General features: G+C 63.1%; 1 protein-coding gene across 7 annotated transcripts; it reads left to right on the forward strand.

Annotated features, from left to right (window-relative positions):
* The first annotated feature begins 470 nt into the window (after positions 1-470).
* ARFGAP1 (ADP ribosylation factor GTPase activating protein 1) lies at positions 471-15,435 on the forward strand. Of its 7 annotated transcripts, none has more exons than XM_045529353.1 (14): positions 481-611; positions 2,344-2,522; positions 5,139-5,202; positions 5,604-5,713; positions 5,912-6,083; positions 6,627-6,727; positions 7,178-7,264; positions 7,783-7,879; positions 9,456-9,512; positions 10,802-10,834; positions 12,554-12,610; positions 13,153-13,212; positions 13,789-13,865; positions 14,689-15,435. In XM_045529353.1, the coding sequence occupies exons 3-14, from the start codon at positions 5,143-5,145 to the stop codon at positions 15,023-15,025; spliced, it is 1,248 nt and encodes a 415-aa protein (XP_045385309.1). In that variant the 5' UTR covers positions 481-611; positions 2,344-2,522; positions 5,139-5,142; the 3' UTR covers positions 15,026-15,435. The 7 variants fall into 7 exon arrangements, with proteins under 7 accessions (XP_045385307.1, XP_045385309.1, XP_045385310.1 ...); XM_045529354.1 differs by lacking the exon at positions 481-611 and adding an exon at positions 1,783-2,186; XM_045529352.1 differs by lacking the exon at positions 481-611 and adding an exon at positions 1,783-1,908.
* The last annotated feature ends 733 nt before the right edge of the window (positions 15,436-16,168 follow it).

Here is a 16,168-nt window from a genome sequence, read left to right on the forward strand (position 1 = left end):
GCGTGATTCTATTTATGCGGAATTCTAGAACAGATGAAACTAAAACATGGGGGTGGGAAGAAAAGAGTGGCTGCCGCTGATGGAAATGTTCTATACTTGACTGTGGCCAGGGTTACATGGGAGGATGTATTTGTCAAAACTCACTGAACTGTCCATTTTACTGTGGGAAAGTGGTACCTCGATAACAAGGCTTGTTCTCTATTATTTCTACAGTCACGTCGATCAATGAGGAACATGTGGGGTAGGCAGAAAAGCAGAGAGTTAAAACAAAACCGAAGTCCCTGCCTTGGCCTCCCGGAGGCGACCCCGCCGGACGCCCTCGGCGCCTGCCCCGCAGGTCCACGGCGGCAGCCTCCGCACTCCGCGCGTCGTGGGCCCTGACCCGGCGCGTCTCCATGGCGACCGCGCGGGCGCGCGCTTCCGGGCTCGAACCCGAGGCGGAAGTCCCGCCCCTGCCGGCTCCCGTGAGGCCTTGCAAAGCGCAACGTAGTCGGAAGCTGGTGGCGGCCGGTGGGCGACCAGCAAGCAGCCTCTGTGCCGCTCGACAGCGCGACCCCGGCCCGGCCCGACCCCGACCCGACCCCGACCCGGCCCGCAGCCCCACCTGCCAGGTAAGCGCGCGGTTCGCGGCGCGGACGCGGCGTCGCCCCCGGTCCCGCAGGGCCCTCGCCCCCGCCCGGGACCCGCCGCGCCGCGGCTGCTCCGCCCGGCCCGGCCGAGTCCGCCTCTCCCGCCCCGCGCCCCTGGGCGCTGGGCCTGGGCCTGGCCGGGGCTCCCGCCGCCCTTGCCCTGCGCTGCCCCAGCCCGGGCCGGGGGCCTCCCCACCCACAGCCCTGGGGCGGGCCGGGCCGTCCCGGTCCCCGCCGCACCCGCAGCCGGGGAGTGAGGGTGTCCGGCCGGCGTCAGGGGGCCCAGCCCCGTCGGAGACGCGGCCGCCGCCTGCTCCGGTCCTGCCTACCCTGGACGCGGATGGTGGTCTCGGGGAAGGCAGAAAAACCAGGAGGGGCTTTTGAAGCTTTTTTCTGTTTACGTGCGTTTAGAGGAACTGTGCGTCCTGTCTGCCCTGGTAAAAACGGTCGCAAACCACCCACTCCGAGCAATAATTGTGCTCGTTTACCGCAGGCCGAATATTCCCGCCACGCTGTTGGTGAGAGCAGCAAAACGGGGCTGTCATGGTGGTCAGGGGCTGTCATAGCTCCTGGGTTCGTCTTGGCGTCCGTTTCTGGGACCATGTCCCTGCCAAGCTCAGAAATAGTCTATGCTCTAGAGGGAGAAAGGGCTGCTGTTCTCAGACATGGGTGTTTCGGGTGCTTCGGACAGTTTCTGAGAAAATCAATTAGTATTTTCTACCTGTCACCTGTGTTACAGCTCTGGGGACTAAGTGGTGTCCTGAATTATCTCTTTTGATCTCACATGTTGAGAGTGTTCCAGGTGGTTTAACTAAGAAAAACTGTGCTCACTTGGTCCAACATTTAATGTCATGTCCATTTGCAGAAAGAGCTGCATTTTTATCCTCTTGGTTTCAAGTGTTGCGAATTCTTGGATTACTTTTCAAGATAAGTCATATTTATGCTTTTGAAAGTTAGGAGGTATTTGTTTTCGTGTTATTAGACTTAGCATTTCAAAGAACTCGGGCTCTCAAACTTCCAGAATTGGTCACGTGGGAAAGTTCCTTTAAGATCCAAGCCACGTCTTTCATTTCTGCAGGGTTTCTCCCGGCAGTAGTTGTGTGAATGTCCTTCTGCTTGTTTTACTCACAGATTCAGAGCTGTCCCACTATGGTTCTGACTTTCGCTTGTGTGTCTGTTGACCAATCGTGAGCTCCTGAGGGCAGGAATAGCGTGTGGAAACAGGACCGAGCGTGAACACCTGGACTGGTCTCTTGCGGCGTGGCAGCTGTGACCACAGGTGACCACCTGCCCCCCCACAGGCCCTGCTGGGTTCACAGCCGTGCGTGTGCCTGTCCCGAATGCCAGCTCCGCACAGGGCCCTCGTGTGGCTGCAGTGAGAGCTCAGACCCACGGTGCTCTCTGCCCCTTTCCTGGCTTTAGTGCTGTGGGTGGCAGTAATTCTCCTGAATGGGTCACGCAGGGCCGAGTCCTGTGGGCACGGCTTGTGGTTTTAGGACACCGGCACGTGTGGCCCAGAGAGCCGGTGTTTATTTCCTGACCTCAAGCAGCTCAAAGGTGGGCACTAGGGAGTGTGAAGTCACGGGCTGCTAGACTCAGAGGGTCTGGCTGCCTGGAGAGCCGGGGCCCCCTCGGGGACGCCTCATCTCTGCGCACTTAAGACTGAAGGCCAAGTGTGGGACAGAGGTTTTTCTGATTTTTTTTTTTTTTTTAGCCGCACGTAGAGTGAAGCTCCCCCTCTGCGACTGGTAGAAAAGCTGGTCGGTCTAAACTGTCACCTTAAACACAGCAGCGAGGAGGAAAGGGGTGACGCTGGAAAGGACAGCCGTGCATGCGTGTGTAGCTTCCCATCACTCGGGGTGCTGTGTTCCTCACGCAGCGGCGTGCTGCCGTGTGAGTTCCCATCACGCGGGGTGCCGTGTTCCTCACGCAGCGGCGTGCTGCCGTGTGAGTTCCCATCACGCGGGGTGCCGTGTTCCTCACGCAGCGGCGTGCTGCCGTGTGAGTTCCCATCACGCGGGGTGCCGTGTTCCTCACGCAGCGGCGTGCTGCCGTGTGAGTTCCATCACTCGGGGTGCCGTGTTCCTCACGCAGCGGCGTGCTGCCGTGTGAGTTCCCATCACTCGGGGTGCCGTGTTCCTCACGCAGCGGCGTGCTGCCGTGTGAGTTCCCATCACTCGGGGTGCCGTGTTCCTCACGCAGCGGCGTGCTGCCGTGTGAGTTCCCATCACTCGGGGTGCCGTGTTCCTCACGCAGCGGCGTGCTGCCGTGTGAGTTCCCATCACGCGGGGTGCCGTGTTCCTCACGCAGCGGCGTGCTGCCGTGTGAGTTCCCATCACGCGGGGTGCCGTGTTCCTCACGCAGCGGCGTGCTGCCGTGTGAGTTCCCATCACGCGGGGTGCCGTGTTCCTCACGCAGCGGCGTGCTGCCGTGTGAGTTCCCATCACTCGGGGTGCCGTGTTCCTCACGCAGCGGCGTGTTGCCGTGTGAGTTCCCATCACGCGGGGTGCCGTGTTCCTCACGCAGCGGCGTGCTGCCGTGTGAGTTCCATCACTCGGGGTGCCGTGTTCCTCACGCAGCGGCGTGCTGCCGTGTGAGTTCCCATCACTCGGGGTGCCGTGTTCCTCACGCAGCGGCGTGCTGCCGTGTGAGTTCCCATCACTCGGGGTGCCGTGTTCCTCACGCAGCGGCGTGTTGCCGTGTGAGTTCCCATCACTCGGGGTGCCGTGTTCCTCACGCAGCGGCGTGTTGCCGTGTGAGTTCCCATCACGCGGGGTGCCGTGTTCCTCACGCAGCGGCGTGCTGCCGTGTGAGTTCCATCACTCGGGGTGCCGTGTTCCTCACGCAGCGGCGTGCTGCCGTGTGAGTTCCCATCACTCGGGGTGCCGTGTTCCTCACGCAGCGGCGTGTTGCCGTGTGAGTTCCCATCACGCGGGGTGCCGTGTTCCTCACGCAGCGGCGTGTTGCCGTGTGAGTTCCCATCACGCGGGGTGCCGTGTTCCTCACGCAGCGGCGTGCTGCCGTGTGAGTTCCATCACTCGGGGTGCCGTGTTCCTCACGCAGCGGCGTGCTGCCGTGTGAGTTCCCATCACTCGGGGTGCCGTGTTCCTCACGCAGCGGCGTGCTGCCGTGTGAGTTCCCATCACTCGGGGTGCCGTGTTCCTCACGCAGCGGCGTGCTGCCGTGTGAGTTCCCATCACTCTGGGTGCCGTGTTCCTCACGCAGCGGCGTGTTGCCGTGTGAGTTCCATCACTCGGGGTGCCGTGTTCCTCACGCAGCGGCGTGTTGCCGTGTGAGTTCCATCACTCGGGGTGCCGTGTTCCTCACGCAGCGGCGTGTTGCCGTGTGAGTTCCCATCGCTCGGGGTGCCGTGTTCCTCACGCAGCGGCGTGTTGCCGTGTGAGTTCCCATCACTCTGGGTGCCGTGTTCCTCACGTAGCGGCGTGCTGCCGTGTGAGCTGGGGGAACAGCCCACAGCGCTGTTCATCATGAGAGGCAGGCGAGCGTCGGAGAGCCACCGTGCAGGTGTGGGCTGGCCAGGGGTACAGGTGGCCTGAGGCCCAGTTCCGCTGCCTCCAGGCTGGATGCTCTGTCCCACGTCTGCCCGGTGGTGTGTGCTGGACCTGTGAGCTGTTCCCCTAACTCACGTGGCAGCACACACCGCCATGTGTGTTCACTTACAGCTGACACTGGGTTGGCGTCACTCCCTTTCTCCGGCTTTGAGTCTCATTGTACTGACGTTCCTGGTTGTGGGTTAAGGGGCCATCAGCTGAAGCTGAGCTCTGCTGGAGCCAGTAGATCCCTGAGGAAGCAGGTTTTCTCTTCAGCCTGAGCCTCATCGCCGCTGTCCCCACCAGTGTCCCTGTGAGCTGTCATGGCGGGTCTGGTGGCCCATAGGCCACAGTCCTTGTCCTGCTGTGGCCACACCATCTGGTGCCTCCATGCCCAGGGTGGCCCCACGGAGGAGCCACCCGCGGCCGCTCCAGCAGCCTGGTCTTCTCACACACAGCAATCGGGGGCTGCGCTTCTGCCCCGGCCCAGCTGGGAGGCCCCGCACACCATGTTGGAGAGGTGGAGGGGAGGGCTGGGGTGCACGGTCCCCAGAAGTGACCAGCCCAAGTTGGGTGTGTCTCCTTTTAGGTGGGAAGTCGGTGTTCTGTAGAGATGACCGCTTGCTGTGGATTTCACCACTGAAAGACAGGACTTCTTACAAATTACGCAGTTTTGGTGGTACACGATGTTTAAGTAAAGGAGACGCCAGTCATTACGTGGTGTCCCTAATCACTGCAGTGGCTGTGGCCTGGGAGCACCCCTAGCGTGTGGAGGGCGGGCCCCTGCAGCAGGGTCCCTGTTGGTGTCTGCAGCAAGCAGCAGTGTCACTCTGTAGCTTCTCCTGAGCAGCGCAGTGGGATTTTTCTTACCTGTTGTTTGGTGGTTTTGAAGTGACAGCTTATTTTATTGCTTGTAATCTGTTTGTAAGTTTAAAATGTTTGTTTTTCTGTTTTGCAGCAGCATGGCCAGCCCAAGAACCAGGAAGGTACTTAAAGAAGTCCGGGTGCAGGACGAGAACAATGTGAGTGCTGCCCCCGTCCATGCTCTGCTCAGGGCCGCTGGCCTCCTGGGAGTGGCACGGCTGTCACGTCCCTCCTTGGCATAGCTGGTGGTTGGTGCGGTGCTCGCGCTGCATGGCTGTGCTGGGCGGGTTGGGGGCGCGGCCGACTGCTGGAGAGGGGCTGTTTCTGGTGCTCACCAGGGCGTGTCCACCCGGTCTTCCCGTCAGACGTTTCTCTGCCTGGGAGGCTCTTTCCCTTCAGGCTTCGCCCCAGCCCCCTGCCTGGCCGCTGGCTTGTTTGCGCAAGCTCCCGTCCAGGGCTGGCTCCTGCTGCCTGCTCTCTGGGGGTCACCTGTTGGATCTTTGGGGGTCCCTGGACTGTGCCCCGAGCCACCTGGTGAATCATTTGTGGCCCTTTGCAGGTTTGTTTTGAGTGTGGCGCATTCAATCCCCAGTGGGTCAGTGTGACCTACGGCATCTGGATCTGCCTGGAGTGCTCGGGGAGACACCGCGGGCTTGGGGTTCACCTCAGGTCAGTGTCCTGCCGTCCCGGCTCTGCGGGGACCCCATGTCTGCCCTGGCCCGCTCCAGTGACACCATGGCACAGGGTTCCAGCCGGCTGGCGCTCAGCTCCGTGTGGCTCCTCGGGCTAATCCACGGCCTGGGTTTTGGCAGGGAGGCCCTGGGTGTCCCCAGTCCTTGGTGATTAGGTTAGGCCTCTGGTTTGCAGCTTTGTGCGCTCTGTCACCATGGACAAGTGGAAGGACATTGAGCTGGAGAAGATGAAGGCAGGTGGGAACGCCAAGTTCCGGGAGTTCCTGGAGGCTCAGGAGGATTACGATCCCCGCTGGTCCCTGCAGGAGAAGTACAACAGCAGAGCCGCGGCGCTGTTCCGGGATAAGGTGATGACAGCCCCCGACTCGCAGGTGTCGCGCCTGCTCCACCCCTCGTGGCACCTGGACTGTGGTATTCGGTGGTTCTGGGAGTTAGAATCCTCCCTCTGTTCTGACATGCCCGTCGGGGCGCAGTTCAGGTGCAGACAGACCCTGGCCCCTGCCTCCTCCAGCACAGCATCTTCTACCCGGAGGAGAGACAAGTGACCGTAGTTAACAGACATGAAAGCCCTCCCCAGCTCCAGGCGGAGGGACTCTGATCCGTAATGCCTCTGCTGCACCTCGGGTGCAGTACTTCTGGAGATCGGGGGCCATGTGTGTGGGTTGCTACGGTTTGAAGTCGGAGCAGCACTGCTCCAGAGCTCACCAGTGCTGCCGTTCGCGGCCAGTGAGACCTGCTGTGTAGACCTGAGCCTGTGGCCGCCGAGGCCTGGGAGGGGGCTGCGTGTGGTGGTGATCCGGGTGGGCTGTGGCTGGGTGCATGCGCCTGAGGAGATGGGTCCACGGGCGGCACCAGGCATTCCGTGCTAACTACCTGTGTCCCCTGGTCAGGTGGCCACCCTGGCCGAAGGCAGAGAGTGGTCTTTGGAGTCCTCACCTGCCCAGAACTGGATTCCACCTCAGCCCAGGACGCTGCTGTCCTCCACCCACCGGTAGCCGCCCCCATGCCTGCAAGTCAGGCCCCCACCCTGTTCCCTGCCCGCCCCTGATCTTAGCCGTAGCTCGGGGTCCCCATAGAAGCCTCGATTTCCTGCTGTCGTGGTAACAGCTACAATTGTGAGCTGTTCCTTCCCAAAAGGCAGTGGGAAAAAGGCTTTTTAAAATTGCGGAAACACTACAACCTTTTAGTAAAGATTTGACCAATAAAGACACGTCTAAAATAAAAAATAGTACCTCCCTGCTCCTCCCTGCAGCCCCACACAGCATTTTGGACAGCGCTGGAGGCTGGCCTGGCCTCAGGTGCTCTCGGGTCCTGCGAAGGCACCTCCCAGGTGGACCACGTGGTCCCAGTGGGTGCCGGTGGGGCTGCCGTGGTGCCGGCCAGGTCCTGCCTTACCCTCCACCCAGCGTTGGCGTCACCAACCTCTGGCTCTTGGTTTCAGAGGCCCCGGCCAGACGCAGAACGTGACTGCCGCCTCTGACAAGGCTTTCGAAGACTGGCTGAGTGACGACCTCGGCTCCTATCAAGGGTGAGGCCTTGCGAGCAGGGTCAGCTTGGGCAGGGCGGCCTCCCACGGCTCGGGCTGTTGGGTGGGGCTGCTTCCTTCCTGTGTGCAGCGTGCTATGCGGGGCCCAACGGTGGCCAGCCCAGGTTGGAAGTGGGGTCTTGAGTGTAGAAAAAACCTAATACTTAGGAAAAAAATAATACATTTTTTTCCTGGAATCTACCTGACCTGCAGGTGAGTGTTTATCCCTGAAGCTCTGTAAACTGTTTCAATCTTTCTCCCAGTAACTCTCTGTCTAGGGTTCGGGGCTTGCTGAGGGGGGCCTCTGGCCACACGGCAGGGGGTCTTTTTAAACTGAGCAAAAAGGGCAGGACTCCGTGTGCTGCAGCTGAGCTGCAGACGCTCATGCCCCACCGGGTGCACATGTGTGTCCTGTTCGTGGTGGAGGTGGCAGGTCCCCCGGGGCCCAGCCGTGCCTCTGTCCCAGGTCCCAGGGGACGCAGGGCTCACGCCAGCTGCTGCTTTTGGTACTTTGTGTTCAGGGCCCAGAGCAATCGCTATGTGGGGTTTGGGAACACGCCGCCGCCTCCGAAGAGGGAAGATGACTTCCTCAACAATGCCATGTCGTCCCTGTACTCGGTGAGGATGCTCGGGCCCTGCAGCGCATGCCTCCCGTGGCAGGCCTGGCACGAGGGGCCGCCCGGAGCCAGGGACAGGGGAACCCACAGAGGGCTGTGCCAGCAGTCACGATACACAGTGTAGTTCTGTTGTGAGGCCCTCCCTTAGCATCAGTGAAGTTTTCTTTTAAAGTGTGGCTTAAATTACTTATACCTGGATTGTATGTAGTCACTTTCTTAACTTTGGGCACAAAACGTATACTTACAACCTCACTACGTCTGTTCCCCTAAGGAGCAGTTTCCTATGGAGCCCACGTCACCCTCCTCTCGGGGAGAGTGCGGAGCGCGGCGGGCGGGCGGCCGGCTCTGGCGGGGACTCCGTGGCAGAGGCGGCGCAGGGAGCCGCACGGGCGCTGCTGCCCTCTCTGGGCTGGGGTGCCCGGCCTGGGTGCCCCCTGCCTCCTGGGGGCGCCTGGAGCTCGGTGCAGGTGTCAGGGTGTGACCCTGGCTGGCTGCTGCTTTTCCAGTCAGGAAAATAAATTTTGTCAAACTTCACCTTCCAAGGATAGTGTTACTGTTAATTAAAAATGATTTTTACTCATTACAGCATTGCTGTCTGCAATGCCAATCATCGCAAACAACCTGCAGGCCTCGCCAGTGAGGCCAGTTAGAGCCGGGGTGGCCGTTCGGATGCCGCCACGTGAAGGGACGAGGAAGATGTTCAGTAGCAACACGGTGACCTGCAGCTGCAGGCGCAGAGGAGGGTGGGCACCGCGTGTGAGAAGGGGCAACACAGGAATCTGTTTTTGTGCTGCGTGTGCACGCAAGGGCACTGGGCGGACGGCCACGGGCCTGGTCGGGGCTGACCACACAGGGAGATGCCCGGCACCGTCTGTTTGAACTGTGCACATTCAGTATTCCAAAAAGGAATGAACTTTGTATTCAAAAACTATCTAAAATGGATCTCTTCACCTCCAAGAGCCCCACCAGTGGATCTCCGGAGCTTGGGGGCGTGTAGCTTCTCATTGCTCAGGGCAGCCGCGGTCACGTTCTGCTACAGTCGTTGCCGGACCCTTTCTAGGGAAGAAAAGCACGATTTTAGCTACAGCCTGTAGGGTTTGTCCTGCATCTCTGTTCTCCAAAGACGGCTGAGTTTAGTTATGTCGCAGAGTGTAGGGGCCTCTGCATTTCTGTTAGGAGGGAGAGAGTCAGTGGTCATTTAAATGAGTTATTTATATTTCTAAATAGCTGCAGTTTACTTTGCAGGGTTAGGAGAAAGCAACCCTGACCGGGGATGGATAGCAGGCCCTGGGGGCCGCCAGCAGCCCCGCCCACGGCCATCCATCTGCTCCTCGGTCGGGGGCAGGAGAGGTGCCAGCTCTGGGCCTGCAGATGGGCCGAGGGCCAACGCTGTGCCACCCAGGTTCTCGTAGGATGGGCCTCGTTTCCGTGGTAGAAGCAGGAGCAGCAGAGGTGTCTGAGGTGCCCTCAGCACAGCCGCCCGTCGGGCTGGGCCTGGGCTGTGCTCGCCCGCCGGGCGCTGGGGCCGGGCGCAGCTGCCCGTGGAGGTTGACCTGGGTGTCTCTTGCCTCCCGCAGGGCTGGAGCAGTTTTACCACTGGAGCCAGCAGGTTCGCCTCGGCCGCGAAGGAGGGCGTAAGTCACTGTCCCCAGTGTTCTGCTGGCCGCCGCTGGCCTGAGGTTCTAAGAGCTGTGGAGGCCTGTGGACAGGGGTCCCGGGGCGCCAGCCCTCCATGCACGGGCCTGACTCCCCCAGCCAGGGAGGCCCTCGGGCCTTGATGGCTCTGCAGGACCACATGGCAGTTCTTGCTGTGGCCAGTGTCCCTCTCCGCGTCAGAGGTGACCTTGCCTGCTTGGGAGTGGGGGCAGATGTGGCCCCGACTCATCCCCAGGCCCTGCCCTGGCCTGGTGAAGTAGGTCACGGGCACTTTGTGCCCCTTAAGTTTCCGCTTCTGGATCTTCAGAGTGGTGGTTTGATGGTTGGGATTTGTGCCTTGCCCTTGCCTGCCCCGGGCCTGAGAGGAGGGGAGGATTTGGGGTCAGCCAGGACGGCCATGGCGCTTCAGGCAGTGACTTGGCGAGCGGGGGCAGCGAGGGGCAGGCCTGAGACCCAGGGAGGAGCCCTGGCCTGGGCCGGGCCATGGTGTGGGAGGAGAGGTGTCAGGGAGAGGAGGGAGAGCCCAGAGCCGGGGCCAAGGGTCCAGGCCGAGGGCCTGGCCTGCTGAGCCAGCGCAGACGGCCCCAGGCGCCTGGAGCTGCCCCGGCAACGAGCTGGAAGCCTCCCGGGTGCTCTCGGCATGAGCAAAAGTCAGTGAACACCGGCCAGGTCCTCCCCACAGGCCTAACAGGCCCTGTCCTGCGGTTCTGCCCTGGGAGGGGCCCAAGTCCTTGCTGAGCGGTGGCGGGGGGGCCTGCAAAGGGCAGTGGGCCGGGCGTCCAGGGTGCCAGCTCCCACAGCACCACGGCTTTGCCACTGGGCTGGTGCTGGTTCCCGCCAGGGCCCCTGCTTCCTCGTGTCCGAGGGCAGCTGTGGCCAGGGAGCTCCAGGAGCCTCCAGCTGGGTGTCCCCGGCCAGGCCTCTGCCCTTCCCTCGAGTGTGAAGGGACGGGGTGCTAGGCCCTGGGCCACCCAGGCCTCGTCCCCTGCACCGCACCGGGGGCCCTGGTCCTGCCACAGTCTGGAGCACGGCGTTGGCCCTGCTGTCCCCCAGCCCTGGCACAGCACAGGTGTGCCCTGGCCCTGGTCCACGCTGGGCTGGCGCCTGTGCTAACCCAGGCATGGCCTGCGGCTGCTCTGGGCTCACGGGAGCTGCTGCCGGGGAGGAGACGGGGCAGGAACCGAGTGCATGGGGTCCCGCAGGAGTGAGGCCTCGTGGCCACGGCGAGACACTCGATTAACGGGCTCTGTCTTTGTTTTGATTTTAGGCCACAAAATTTGGATCCCAAGCAAGTCAAAAGGTAATGTAGCGGCAGCTTTCATACTCCTGTGCGTTTTAAAGCCCAGATTCTGAGCCTGTGACACCACGTGGAGTGTCCGGAAGCTGCCAGGGCCTGGTTCCCAGCCTAGAGGGGAGGGACCTTCCTGGCATCACTGTGGCCACCTCGTGTGCCCGTGCGGTTTAGCCGGGGACTAGGGGGCTGTACCCGCTCAGGCCCTGCAGGGCCAACTCGTCTCCCGGCGGTTGGCAGCTGGCATAGGTGTGAGGCCACCGTGCGGTGACCACCCCCTTGGGGGCAGGACGCCGGCTCAGCAGTCGAGGGTCACTGGCAGCCACCCGGCCCTGCGCTGTGGTCAGCGTGTCCTCCCACTGCAGGCGGTGGTGGCCTCGGGCCTTGGCCTTTCTTTCCTTCTTCAAGGCTCACTTGGTGGCCCCCGGTTCCTCCGCGGTTGTTGGGGCCGCGGTCGGGACCTACCTCTGCAGGGCTCGGGGTCAATTGCCTGCAGGAGGCAGCGGCCACGTGGGCTTTCCAGGTGTGGAGCTGTGGGTGGCCTTTCAGGACGTGCCCTCATCACCCAAGAGGTCCTCCCCCATGTGCTGCTAGTTGCGGCCCCAGGGACGTTGCCCGGCTTCGTCCCAGGCTCCTCAGTCACGTTGGCTCACGCGGTTCTGGAACGGGTCAGTTTGGAGCAGAAGCGCAGTCCGGCTCCAGGCAGGACGCAGCTGGCTCTGAGCCGCCCTGTGTGACCCCCACCCCACCCCGTGGTGCGCGTGGAGCTGCCTCCGGGTCACTAACACCGCTCCCCACCTTGCTCTCTCTCCTGTCTCCCTGCCGTCGCGGTAAAGTTTTGGGGTTACAAACAGCAGCCAGAGCCGGTAAAGCCCGTGTCTGCTCGTGCTCCGCGGTGCCTGCTCAGCATGCGCTCAGCTGCCCGTCTCTGCTCACGTGTGCGCAGACCCTGCTCCCTGGCCCGTCACGGCCGCAGCTCCTTTAAGATCCGGGACCCGGGCGCTGCCCGTGGAGGTTCTGGCTGGGCCTGGGGTTCCTGGGGCCGGGGCTGCTTGGCGAGATTTCCATTTCATGGTTTAATTACCTTGCACTGGATCCAAAGGTGTCTGTCCCGATGAGACTGCTTCCTGTGTTGCGGAATTCTTCCCCTTAAATCTTTCATCTGTGCTTGTCCCGGTCTTGAGGGGAAGAAAAGCCCCCTCACGCCACGTCCCCAGGCCCTTACACCGCCGGGACGCCAGCGTCACGACAGGCTGAGCTCTGTCCCCAGCACCTGCTTCCCGCGGCCCCGGCCTCTCTGCCCCTTTCCCTCCCGGTGGGCTCAGTGCCGCTCCAGGAGGGGCGGAGGAGGTGCCTGCGCCAGTGAGGAGCGACCACCACCCCTGTCGGCACTCGGGCTGGGCTCGGGGCCGGCCGGCAAGTGGGGGTCGCTGTGGGGGTCCGCTGTCGACTCTGGGCCTCACAGAGCTCACAGGCTGCGCCAGGCGCCGCTTCCTGCAAGAATGTGGGCGGGGCAGAGTGCTCTGGGTCTTCTCCGGTGGCGGCTGTGTGTGTGTTGGGGAGTCCTGTGACCTGTGACTTGTGACCCTGCTCCCGTGTGCTTGCGTCCCGCTGCTGTCCCCCTGTTGGCAAAGCTCGAGCTGTCTGTGGCAGGCCGGTGCTGCCATATGCTGGCTGCGTCCACAGTGAACGCTGCCGTGCGGGGCTCACGCGCTTCCCTCCCCGCAGGCTTCGGAGCTGGGCCACAGCCTGAGCGAGAGCGTCCTCAAGCCTGCGCAGGAGAAGGTACCGGGCAGCTGCCCTGGGGTGGGCGCTGCTGTCCCCCCTTTCACTGGGGAGGTGGCTGTGTGGGCGCCTGCTGGGCCCGGGGCATGTCGCGTGTCCAGCACCCCGGGTTGCCCGGGCTCCAGACTCAGCCTGGCCCGGTGCCTGCTCCTCTGCCCCTGCCGGCTGCAGTGTGCCGAGGGGCCTGGGTGGTGCCAGCCCGTCCCCGGGAGGTGTGGCTGACGCAGGGACGTGGCTCAGGCCAGCCTGGGGGCCATCAGCCCCACTAGCTCGTCCCCTCGGCACCACAGGGAGTGACAGGGCCCCAAGGGAGCCGCTCAGATGAGCTGAGGTCATCCCGTGACGTGCGTTGTCATCTGTCCCCAGTGGCCGGCCGGTGCCACGTCTTCCAGACCTTACCATGGCACAGTGTCACGATGCTAAAATCATTCTGGGGCCACCGCAGAGCTTTTTGGGGTTTACGTGACTGTAGTTCCCTGCGCACTTCTGAGGCTTTAACTGGCCTCTTGCCCATGGCTGACGTCGTGTTTTAATCTGTGCAGGTGAAGGAGGGGAGGATTTTCGACGATGTGTCCAGTGGGGTCTCTCAGTTGGCGTCCAAGGTAGGGCAGGCCCCGCCAGACGTGCGGGCACAGCCAAGCCAGTCTCCACATCCACGGTGGTGTGGGGCACGAGGGCCGGGCGCGTCCTCGGCTGCCCCGGCCTGGGGGATGTGGAGACAGCTTGCGCGGGGGCTGCTCAGCTGCTAACTCTTGTCTCTCCCTCCCCTCTCGCTGCCGCTGGCCTTTCTCTCGGTAAGTGCCTGCGCCTGTCGCGGGCTGCTGCCTCTCTGCCGCCCCGGGCTGTGTGGGGCGTGCGTTTGCTGTGTCCAGCAGGAGGTGCTGTGTGGACGGGAGGAAGCCCGGCGACCTTGTGTCCACCGTGTGAAGAGCAGGCTGTGTCTGCGGGGGCCTGCCTTGCTTCTCCCGCTGTGTGTGGGCATGTGTGGCCGTGTGTGGGCGTGTGTGGGCACGGCCCCGCTGCACACGGGCTGTCCTGGCTGTAGCGTCCCGCGTTTGCCTGAGCGTGGCGTGTGTGTGAGGCTCCTCTTATTTCTAGATCCTAAGCTGGGTCTTCTCAGGGCAGCGTGAATTGGGTTGGGGTCTCTGCAAGCAGCCCCTGTCCCCGTCTCCTTCCAGGTCCAGGGAGTCGGCAGTAAGGGATGGCGGGATGTCACCACCTTTTTTTCTGGGAAGGCAGAGGACTCCTCGGATGGGTAAGCCGTGTCCCCACCCAGCCCCGTGCCCCATCCTCCCACGGCCTCAGGTGAGCGGCGTCCCTGCTGGGCAGGGCGGACGGATGGTGGCGCCGGGATTACCATGCAGAAAGGCCCCGGTGCCCTGGAAGTGCAGAGAGGCCCATCTGCTTGCCCTGTGGGTCCCACGGGAGCCACCACCTCCCAGGCTGGGTCAGGGGAGCCTAGAGGGGCGCTGCTCCGCAAGTCCACCGTCCCCCGGGCCCTGGGGGGGTGGCGTGGGCAGGGGCGTTGGAGGCCCCTGGAGGGCAGTGATGCCCAGATCCGGGTCGGGGCACGGTCTCTGCCATGGCAGAGGCATCTCTCCTCGGGTGTGCAGGCAGCGAGTGGTGTGGTTGCAACTGGGCAGGGCAGGTCCTACCTGTCCCCTGGCCTCTGTCCCCAGTGCCAGGCCACCCAGCCCCATGGAGATGGTCTCGCCACAGTTGGGAGCTGGTAGAGAAGGAGCTTTTCTTTCAAATTGTCCTCCAGTGGGGGCGATCGGCGGGACGTGGCCCTGGCTCCCTGGCGATGTTCTCTGCTCCAAAGCGAGAGAGACGCAGCTCCCACCTGCTGTGGCTGCTGCCGATCGCAATCTCGGGCGCGGCCTGGGGTCCCTCTCCCGGCAGAGCTGCTGGGGGACGGGGGTTCTGAGTGGGGGGCTGGGCTGGGCTCCTGGGCTGAGTTTGCCGGCCTTGCAGTCTGTTCTCAGCCGACAGGCCAAGAGCAGCCCAGGCTGTCAGGGCCCCACGGGGCGATTTCTGGTTTTGTAATAGCTGCTTAGAGTTCCCTCCACTTTTAAAAGACCCCCAGAGGGCCACGGTTACCAGAGCAGCGGCGGGGACAACTCGCAGAGCAGCGCCATAGACCAGAGCTTCTGGGAGAGCTTCGGAAGCGCGGAGCCCTCCAGGGCCCGCAAGTCCCCCAGCAGTGACAGCTGGACGTGTGCTGACACCTCGACGGAGAGGAGGAGCTCGGGCAGCTGGGAAGTGTGGGGCTCGGCGTCCAACCACAGGGACAGCAACAGCGACGGCTGGGAGAGCTGGGAGGGCGCTGGCGGGGAGGGCAGGGCCAAGGCCGCCAAGAAGGCAGCGCCGCCGGCTGCGCCTGCCGACGAGGGCTGGGACAACCAGAACTGGTAGGGCCCTGCACGCCCCAGCCCTGGCGCCCTCGGTCCCTGCGTTTGCACTCTGCCCTTCCTCCCGCTCCCGTCGGACCGAGAACCAGCCACCCAGCGTGCACACGGCTCCCAGGAGGCAGGGCCCTGGGGACTCGGGTCGGTGCCGTCTGGCCGGGGGGGCTGGCTCGCTCTCCAGGGCCGTGTGGGGGACGCCTGCCCATCCCGCACCCTCTGAGTCACCTCCTGGGACTCTGTCGGGTCTCGGGACCGGGCGCTGTCCGCTGCCAGGCGGTGGATGCGGGCACAGAGCCCTGGGACCAGCCGGCAGCCAGTTCACCAGGAAGCACCCCCGGGGGCTGGGACCGCGCCATGTGCAGTGCTGTCAGCGACGGGCTGTTCCTTTTCGTTGAAATGTTGTTTTTTACCGTTAAAGGTGTGCTCTAGTTGTTTTGTTCTTTTTGAAGAAAATGCCTGGAGTTTTAAAGGTGGAAATACCAAAAGCAATACCAGAGCTCGCACTGCCGTCCGACCTCCCTCCTCTCCGCCCTCCGCGCTGCACTTGGGTCTGCTGCGCCCGGTCGCCGGCCGTGGGGCCCTGGCGTGGTCGGGGCTCCCGTGCTCGTCCCCTGGGATCCAGCCTCCTGCGGAACCACAGGCTGTAGATGAGAGGTCCTGGTGCTGCACCCCCCTCGGTGGCTGGCGTGTGGGGGGCCGGTGCCGTCGGCTGCGGCTGGGTCTGAGGTCAGCGTCCAGAGGCTGAGTGGTGACAGCCAGCACGGAGGTGTCACAGTGGACCAGCCAGCAGGACCGAGGAGGGGTCTCTGCTGGGCAGGGTCATGTCTTTCTCGGGCTCAGGCTTGGGAGACAGAACCCGAGGCAGCTTGTGTGTCGCTGCTCGCGGGGCTCAGTTAGGGCTGCTTGGACCCCCAGTAGGGGTGGTCCGAGGACAGTGGGGTCTGTTGCTCCCGTCTCCGCACTAGCCCCCTGGCGTCGTCAGCACAGGGCGTGTTCTGTTCCAGGCCAGGAGGCTGCCTGCCCTGAGGGCTGTTCTGTTGGGGGGTCCCCCTGCCCTGGGAGCCCTTGGATGCCAAGTGCAGTGAGTAGGGGGCTGTGCTTTGAGATTTGCTGCAGCAGAGGGTCCCAGCACTCCTGGCCACTGTGGCAC

This window comes from Lemur catta, chromosome 17 (genome assembly GCF_020740605.2).
Source record: "Lemur catta isolate mLemCat1 chromosome 17, mLemCat1.pri, whole genome shotgun sequence".
Classification (NCBI taxonomy): Eukaryota; Metazoa; Chordata; class Mammalia; order Primates; family Lemuridae; genus Lemur; species Lemur catta.